This window comes from Amphiura filiformis, chromosome 15 (genome assembly GCF_039555335.1).
Source record: "Amphiura filiformis chromosome 15, Afil_fr2py, whole genome shotgun sequence".
Classification (NCBI taxonomy): Eukaryota; Metazoa; Echinodermata; class Ophiuroidea; order Amphilepidida; family Amphiuridae; genus Amphiura; species Amphiura filiformis.
In genome coordinates this window covers 49,999,485-50,009,098 of record NC_092642.1, presented here as the reverse complement: position 1 = coordinate 50,009,098, position 9,614 = coordinate 49,999,485, and the positions used below count along the sequence as shown (strand labels likewise).

The window sequence follows — 9,614 nt, the reverse complement described above, 5'->3', positions numbered from 1 at the left end:
GGGAGGGAACCTCAAATTACCTATACTTCCACCGGTAAAAAGAGATCTGGTATCAGTAACGGTTGGCTTTGAACAACCGGGAATAGACCTATTAATGGATCGGTGTCAAATCTCTTCTGAATTTGAAAATGATCCAGGGAGTCAGATCATGCCGAAATGTAGGCCCATAAAAAATCCGCAGTTAATAATAGAGCATGTAAAGACACAAGGATGCTTTGAACAGGTCCTGAAACACGGAGGGTGGCATATAAGAGATAGCAGCAACTTCTTGTTGAGTTTCAACGCTGTGTACAGGAGACAGCATTGTTTTATCCAAGAAGTATTGATTGATGGCTTAAGAAGTTTGCGTTTTTGCATACCAGCCGTTTCATTTATATGAGCATGGCTCATTTTTAAGTGACAAACACATTAGTACTATTGCACTATGTACATTGCTGGCATCATTGTGCATTGAAATGGTTATAGGACAAAATATTGTGTACCTGATTGACTATCATGTCGTAATAATACCTCTTTTTTCCTACTTTATTCTTAGTAATGACAACAAGATTATGAGTTATCGACATGTTTCACCACAAATTATGAATGTAACGAGGGTGATTTTGATAGCATCTGCCAATTTAAATGTACTCATAAATACTAAATACATATTTGGACCATGTGGTGTTTTTGGAGTGAAATCTCCCACCGTAAGATGTACGTCAAGTAATGCAACGATTTCTGATCCAACTGAGTGCTACAGATCGGTCCAGTACCACCTAAATCTGCAGCGAATGATACAAAATGTCCAAATTACATTTTCTCACCATTTGCAACATTCCTATTTTACCTGCAAGTTATAATATTGCGTGTAATCCCTTGTGGTATAGTACCCGCTTTTTTACACCTAACCAAAAGCTCTACTTTTCGAACCAATAATAACTCTAACAGAACACAGAATAATATATTAAATGCTCATATCTTTAGTTTGGCATTCTGCTTCGCTAGTACTATTTTAGAACTAAGCACTGGAGCGATTTTAGTACCGGTTATTTCTAGTTTGGAGGTTATAATTCCCTTTGTAGCATCATTCATATTATATCAAAGTGTGATCATTTATAAAACAGAGGCTCTGTTCAGATTATGGGAATGTGTTTGCTTATCTCATATAGTATATGTCGTAATCGACGTTTCACATAATTTCATTTTGAATTATATTGGCTTGTGTATTATTGACGGGTCACATTCACTCTTTCAATCAGAACCCGTCATTGAAGGATCGGTAGGAAATTATATGCAAAGTGTCATCCGATCTGATGTCCAGATGTCACAAGTACATAGCTGTCCGATTAAAATGCTGGGTTATGCTATGGGGAAAACAATTATTTTAAATCAAGGGTTGAGAGCGATTATTTTACTTTCAGTTCAATTTCTTAGTGTTAAAAATAGAAAGGCCATTAAAGATGGAATTCGCATTTCATAAAAGTAGGCCTATAACATAACTAGTTATGCTCGTGGATATTGAACCAAATGGGTATTTCCATTAAATCTAGTGTAGGCCTAACTGGTCTTGCTTTCAACTTAAATCTGAAAGTCCATCGTACTATACCTTAAGAAATAAAAAAAAAATTAAAAATGACTGAAAGAATCGCTGCCCATGCACAATAAGTTTATCAAGTTCTGCTCCAGGCCTATTTATTTGGACTTGCTGTGTGAAAATATTTAGAATTATTTTATGTTTAATCTGGCTAAATCTATAGCGTGGAATGTACACTGCAGACAGATTTACACGTACAATATGTATGTTATTTAAAGTATTGAAAAGCAAGAAATCAATGCCTTTGATTTAAAACCAAAGTGCGTCTTTCCTTGTGTATTTCAATATGCTATCGAAGTGAACCGGGTTAACTGCCATAGCAATGGATGAATAAATTTTTTGAACATTTTCAAAGATACTAATCTTACAGGTGCGAGTGAATAGCATTTTTGGACATCTATGGTTCAATGCGTGAACGATGTAGTGCAGGGCGATCACTTCAACTCTATATACTATACCTGCAGTAATATATTGACTCTTCATTCTTAAACTGTCATCATGAAAGATAGCACATTCGGCCTGCCAACGTTACCTTCAAATATGGAATACAAGATACTAGACGACGATGGAATTGACGAATTCATAGCAGATATATCATGTACTGAGCGCATGTGTCCTAAAAGGTCACATTACTTTTTACTTACCAAGAAACCCGGCTGGTTTTCGCCGAACGATCCATTAACAGACAATGATAATGCTAAACTGCACGATGAATTAAAGAGAAGGAATGATGGTATAGTTGAATTTGATCGTCTAATATCACAAGCATTACTTTATAGACTAGAGCTTGTGAATAGCCTGGAACTGGTGGCTTTCTACATGAAAAAAAGGGTTTCGACTGTTCAAAGGAAATATCCATCAAGAGATGCTTTCTTACTTACACCGCGTGAATACAGACAGTTGAAAGCGTATATTAAATCAAAAAAGTTTGTAAAAAACCGATTTAACTTTGCGAAGCAGAGTTTAACATCTTAAAAATGCGTTTAAACTGTAAAATATCTTGTAGAAATTGAGTTTATTCGCATTACTGTAATGTATTTCAGATATATCTTTGTCATTTACATACAATAATACCAATATTGAATACTGAAGTCACACATTTTAAAGTTGCTCAACTTGAAGCAAGTAGGGAAATATGTGACATTAAATATTAAATGCGAGAACAATGTAAGAATTGGATATTGGCTTAACTGCAACGTTCGATCTATATTTTTTCGAGTTAAACCTAAATTTGCTTCGACATTTTGCATTTAAACTAGTCACAGAATGAATAAAACTAAACTAATGCAGTTCAACACTCATTTGTTTGGCTTTAATGACCAGGATTCTGTTTTCAGTGTGGTTTAACTGGATGCGACTAGTTTCTACTGCAAACTATTTGAGCAATATTGCGTTTAATTTTGATCTGTGAACCCAAGCCACAGACCACAGTGTCTGACACAACGAAAATAAAAAGTCTGTACCATGCGAGGTAACCACAAATGTGCTAAATTTTAAGTTTTGTTTAATGTCAAAGAAAAAAAATAGGTATACAATAAAATAAAATGCACTTTACGATGGAATAATAAAACAAAAGGCGAAAAACTTCTTTAATTTTATCATGATGGTCGTATATAAGCAAACTTATATTATGTCTTTTAAAATTAAAAATAAATTGAAAACACGATGAATGTGTTTTTTTAAAAAGGTTTGTGGTGTCATGTGTGGGTAGAATGAAAATTATAATAAATGTAACATGAATTAGAAATATTTGATAGTGTTTCTATTTTTATTGCTTCACGTGTATACTGTCATTAACGATCTCTAACAAATCATAGACTTTCAGTGACACAAAGACGTACCCTCATGTTCTTGAAAATAAGATTTTATCAAAATCAGAATGGCTATTACAATAAGTTTTTATCATAAAAAAATCTAAATACCAGTGCTCTATAAGATAATTATTGAATGATACCAAAGTTAACACAAAGCTCAAAGTCTCTGTTAAATTGTAAATCATCATGTATGCGGTATAACTTTAGTTCAAAGGATTCACCGCTGTTCTCTCCATGCTGGGAAACAAGGTGTAAATTGGTGCAGTGGTGGCTGTATACGGATACAATAAAATTTGTGACTGTTTTTGGCAAAACGATACAATCTAGTCCATCTGATGTTTTACCAGTAAGGAAATCGTATTTCCCAGATAATGATTTACACTTTGAGTCGTTACATCTGAAATATGTTGAAGGATATTTACCAAATATTAACTCTCTCAATTTAAAATCGTTCAGTGCTGTTCTTAGCCCGATCTCCAACTGTGACCACTTGCTCTTGTCCATTGACGAAACGTCCCTTGGCAGAAAAATAACCAATTCTTCGTTCCCTGACTTACTAACGATAGTTTTCTTTGTGGTCAGAAAATCAGACGAAGTAAGGTGAAATCTCCTCTCTGAGAGTTCACGAAGGAGAGTGATATTCAATTCGATGTCTGTACTCCATTCACCAAACTCGATTTTACATGTAGGACTGAAATTACTGCATATACCATGCGCAGGTAGTTCTTTCAAAACTTGTGTCACGCTCGTAGGGGAGATATAAAACAACTTTGACTCCAGCACATTTGGGGTGTTCTCAATTTTCAATATGTACATACAATTTTCTCCACTTCCCAGACGTGTTTGTACTGAGATAGACTTGATGGTAACAATCTCTCTGCACCTTGTAGTTTCATTTAACATTTGATTAACTATGGATCTGAGGTCAAATGTACAAGTTAAAAGATTATTTTCTTTAATAAAGTGGTGCAAGGAAACGCTAAAATAGCACCGCATCTCAAATGTACTAGACTCCATTTTTGAGGGTTTGGAACAAATCTGTGAACTCAGACTGTATCTTGTGGTATGCAAACTCGCAAATATGAACAGAATGACCACATCTAAGCCCCCTACTATATATACTCTTCTACCCTCAATTGCACAAGAACAAATCAGATTGTCTGGTTCACGTTTGGTGCAAAATAAAGAAAGAACATGTTCTAAAGGTCTGTTTTTTGGCACTGTTCTTATACCATGCAAGGAAGGTTGGCCGTCACCAAAGAAAAAGGCCATTTTGGTAACCAGTATCGAACCCCAACATGATACTCTTGCCCGATATAAAACATTAAAAGGTCCACGTTAGAGGTAATTAACAATATACTATGCCTCCCGACTTTCTGCAGTCCTTTCAAGACAAGCTTTAAGTGCGCGAAACGTGTTCGTGCTCCTGCTTCCGTCAATGTGTGCACAACATCTAATAGGTTTAGTTTTGAATGTGATTCAGTTGACCTAACTACAAGTGTATATTTGTGAGAATTTGCAAGCCACTTGCAGTAACGAATGGTTACCTTGTCAAAACAAAATACTACCAAACTGGAGAATGTTATACACGTTTCTCTCAAATCTTCTATTAACTTGTTTACCAGCACAAGAACCAATCTTGGGCATTGTGAATCAACTAAAACGAAAATCAATTCGTTATTAGATATACCCAATATAGTATCCGTAGCCTTGGCTATAAATGAATTTTGTTCTGCATTTATACTTGACAATTCTATAATAACGTTTTTGCAAGGCCAATTTGTATCAGTTACTGGTATCAATATATTATGAGACACACAATCCAGCAAGTCGGCCATGGCATCAACTGATTGTCGTTTCTTTGTTTGTTCAACGGCGGTAGTGCTTTAGTATGCAGTGGTAATGTCTGCGTGGGGGCATTAAACGAGCTGTATGCAGCCCCATTGGATACTAATATTACGTACTATGTTCGACCTGACTTAGTTAAAATCAACTGTAGTGCATTTGAATGCTTAAAACAGTTTAACATGTGCAACGATGCTTACTCAAGAACAAGCAGAATGTTAGAGTTAAGTAAACCGCCCAACGTTCCTACACACTTGACTATAAAACCTTTGTGCACGAATATCAGACAAATTGTTCACAGAGATTTGAGTTTACCATTACAAGATTCCCTCGACATCCCAGCGTGTACCATTTTCAAGATTGCACGCCAGAATTTAAAACTGCTTGATTTCAAATTAAACAATCAAAAGTGTCTAAACACCTTTCGCCAGGTCTTTAAGGACCGGCGCGTGTTTCATACGGCTAATATCTGGTTGACTGGGTCTTATATTTCTGACGTACAACTTGACGGAATCGACACACCTTTAAGTACATATGGTGTTTATGCTTGCCCTGTAAAGCAAGAGCTACAAATAGTCATAAACGATTTGCGCTTGTACTTTAAGACAGTGACAACGATTAAGCTTGATTACATAGAAGGCACGTTAGACTTACGTAATGTTTCGTATGTGGAGACCATAGGGTCACCAGGTTTATTCAATATCACAGGTCTAGATAACAGTACTACAAAAGTTCATTTAGATTATTTATTCACACCAGCTTTCATGAAAAACACTTTAAAATCAAACCTCTCTGGTGACGGTGGAAGGTGCGGCACGCCAGTGCTTAACAAATTATTATACATTCTAATTTTATGTGTACTTTTAGGTGTAGTAAGTGAAGCCATTTACCTGTTCATTACACACTACCACAAAACAAAGTATACGTGATCTTAAACTATATTATAGTTGCACTAACTATGAATTTCACATCAACCAATACAAACATAACTGATATGATACAAAATGTTACAAAGGTGGATCAACGTAGTTCAATTTTTTGGAAATTGTTCGTGTTCATACTAATCATTTTGCTAGTTGTCGGCATCTTTGTGGAAATAATTGAGATTATACGCTTGGTAATATCTCATTTCTATCGGAGAAGACGAACCTACCCGAATGATATCCAGTTGTTTTCTATTACTTATGGACCTGTAAGTCAATCTCTGCATGCTCTTCCACCTCCTCCTCTACCTCCTCCTCGTCATCATAGGGTCTAAGGTCAACTAATATTGCGGTACAGTTGTCTGCCGGATTATGGCTAAATCTCACGACGTCGTCACACACAAATTGTTGATCCTTACCTATCGACTGTAAGGAAGTGTGTATATAATGCACAATCTCTTCATTTGTTCTCTTTGCAAACATACCATCGGACCCAACCAAAAGGTACTGGTGTTCATCTGTCTTTTTGATTACCTGTACGTCTGGTGTGCACACTACCACATTGTTTTTTTTGTACCATGCATCACCTAAGGATCTCGAAATATGTAGGCCATACACCGTATCAGTGAAAATTTTGCCATCGGGTGAAACTCTGCCACCAGATCTTATAATACGATTTTTTTCACCGGAGACTACGGGTTTGTGGTCTGTGGTCTGAAACAGAAGTTGGTCACCAAACAGCAAACATTTAGAGTTTCCGATATTTATAATAATGATGAAATCTTGGTTGACCAGAGCAATGCAACATGTGCAGCCGGTATCCGGGCTAACTTGTCTCATCAACTCCTCGTCAAAATTCTCAATGAATAGCCGTATTTTATCTGCGACGTTTTCCAAACTTAAGTCCACATCCTGATCCAGTGTTTTACATAGTTCCCTGGTTAGAAATTGTTGGGCGTAGACCGCAGCAGAGTAGGCTACATGACCGTCGAATATAGCGTATGCGTAGTAACCATTGTTTTTTTCCGGTGTGGCTAAGTAAAAGAAATCTGTCATTGCAGGTGTCCCATTTTGAGAGTAATGTATTCCGACCCTGGGGCACTGCATCTTGTCTTGTAACTTGAGGATGTTGTTGCGCCGAGGAAATGCAAAGAGAGAATGTATGTCGGCAGACTAGACTACCCTTATTTTATATACAAGGCCTGCTGGATCTCGGCTTTATTGTAACACTGTTTTAATTTTCATGAATAAACATTAGTATTATAAAAATCAATTTTCCAATTTTCGATGCGTGTTTTATTGCAGCTTTTCATGATGGAGTCTTAGTTTAAAATTGTATTGATAAGCATCAGTAACTAAATTAATTCAAACTTAAGTTGTGTAGCCTATTTTACAATACATTATAACATGTATAAATAAATACAAATAGTTGAAATTATCATCCATTTATATTTTCAAAACACTAAGTCAGATTGTTTATGCGTTGTAGACATTCCTGCGCTGTTGGCCTTTCTGTATAATCGAAGTCAAACATGTTGTTTAACATGTCGATGATCACATCGCTACCAGCATTAACGTAGGCTTTCAGGTTATTTGCAGTGGAATACTTATTTCTTAAATGTTCGAATTCTATGTCTGGAAATAGCCTATCGAGCTTCGTCGGTACCCCCAGGACTTTGTAATGTGCATGCAAAAGCTTCTTCTCAGTGGTTGATAGGAACAGAGGCGTCCTTGTAAACATCTCAGCAAATATAGCGGCAACACTCCATATGTCTATTTGCAAGCTGTATTGGCCTAACGGGCGTGCTAAAACTACTTCAGGTGCGCGGTAGTATATGGTTTGGACAGGTGTTGAATGTCGTGTCTCAATCGCGTTATGCAATTTCGCCATTCCAAAATCACCTATCTTTACCACGTTGGGTGAAGTAAACAGAATATTTTCAGGTTTCAAATCTCTGTGACTAACGTTTCGTCGGTGTAAATAATCCACCCCGTTTAGGATCTGTCCGATGACACCGATTATCTGAGCATGGTTCAAGCTGTTTTTACGTATAAGATGTCTAAGGTCTGTTTGCATATGTTCCATCACGATGCAAAATTTACCATCGCAAATTCCTGTTTTCACAAAACTGACAATATTATCGTGATGCAAGGTAGAGAGTAGCAAAACTTCTGTTATTGCAGATTCATTTAGGCCATATTTATCGAAGTTGAATAGTTTGACAGCAACTACCTGATTTCCTTGTTTAGCTCTATAAACAGTCCCATAAGCACCGGCCCCAATCTCATTCAATACCACTATAGGCTTGTTTTGTGTCATTTTTTAAAGTATTATGCTGTATCTTTGATAACCTACATATAACAAACCAGTGTGTTCTGCTTAGCCCACATTCCTTATTAAAGGCGATGTTGTCGAACGTCAGGTCACTGCAGAATATGCAAATAAGGTGTTATTTAAAGCAACATCACAGACCAGCCCACCGCATCGACCTGCCACCGCTCGCTAGCGACTGATATAGAAACTCCAGGCTAAAAATAGGATGAAAGCGCTGGCCAAATCATCTCTAAAATTGCCAGATTTTCCTGTAAGGGTGCATTGTCCAGTAGCTTTTATAACACGACGAAAATTTCGCAATTGATTACGCAGATCGTGTAAAATATTATGATCAGGTGGATAAGATTTACCGACACAGATTATGTCACTCCCCAACTGAATTAATCTGGCTTCCATTACAAGCTGAGCTATATGAATTAGATTTCCCTTATTTTTGTCATTATCCCTGTTCGTTCAATTCCACCCTTACCCACTTCTTTTAAAACAACAACATTGATGTTTTCTTTGACGGCGAAATGATTTTCAATTACTTTTCCTATTAGTGATGCGTGGGCATGTGAAGTGTTACGCTCTATGGCCAGATATGCTGTGTTTTGTCGAAGAAGGGGGAACTTTTTGAAAACCTTACTCATAGATTTAATGATTAATTCGTGGTGATATTCAAGTAAATCTTCCATATCATTATCTGCTAATGTGACATGATCAAGTGCCAATATCTAGAACAAATGTAAATTGATAAAAACGATCAAAACGTATTCAAACTTATTGTATAGCATGTGCATTGCGATGGATACACTTTTGATACAGAGTTTTCATCCGCAATTTCGAAACCAGAAGCATCTTACTCAATGCAAAAAATCGTTTTTCTCCTGGAAATATGCAATTGACAGGGATTATTATAATGCAGCGATACAAGATAGTCCTTATTCAAGTGCAGACGAAACAATGCTTAAATTTGGTGGCAGGGAAAACTTTGAGTTCTACTCTTGCAATACGGAGGAAATAATTGCTTGTAAATTACAAGATGGCATTGCAAATACAGTAAGTAGCTTAATAGATGCTGCTTTGCAACCACACGTTACCAATGACTATTCATCTAATATTTTGGAAGCCGATATATG

General features: G+C 36.6%; 2 protein-coding genes across 2 annotated transcripts; both read right to left on the bottom strand.

Moving 5' to 3' along the window:
• Positions 1-6,413: 6,413 nt before the first annotated feature.
• On the bottom strand, positions 6,414-7,265 carry LOC140171001 (uncharacterized). The gene has a single exon (XM_072194186.1). It carries the CDS (start codon positions 7,263-7,265, stop codon positions 6,414-6,416), a length of 852 nt encoding a protein of 283 aa, XP_072050287.1.
• Positions 7,266-7,620: 355 nt separating this feature from the next.
• On the bottom strand, positions 7,621-8,478 carry LOC140171000 (cyclin-dependent kinase 2 homolog). Its single transcript, XM_072194185.1, has one exon. It carries the CDS (start codon positions 8,476-8,478, stop codon positions 7,621-7,623), a length of 858 nt encoding a protein of 285 aa, XP_072050286.1.
• Between the last annotated feature and the right edge of the window lie 1,136 nt (positions 8,479-9,614).

Coding starts and splice junctions, on each gene's coding strand:
- LOC140171000 (XM_072194185.1), bottom strand. CDS start 8,478: ATGACACAAAACAAGCCTATAGTGGTATTGAATGAGATTGGGGCCGGT.
- LOC140171001 (XM_072194186.1), bottom strand. CDS start 7,265: ATGCAGTGCCCCAGGGTCGGAATACATTACTCTCAAAATGGGACACCT.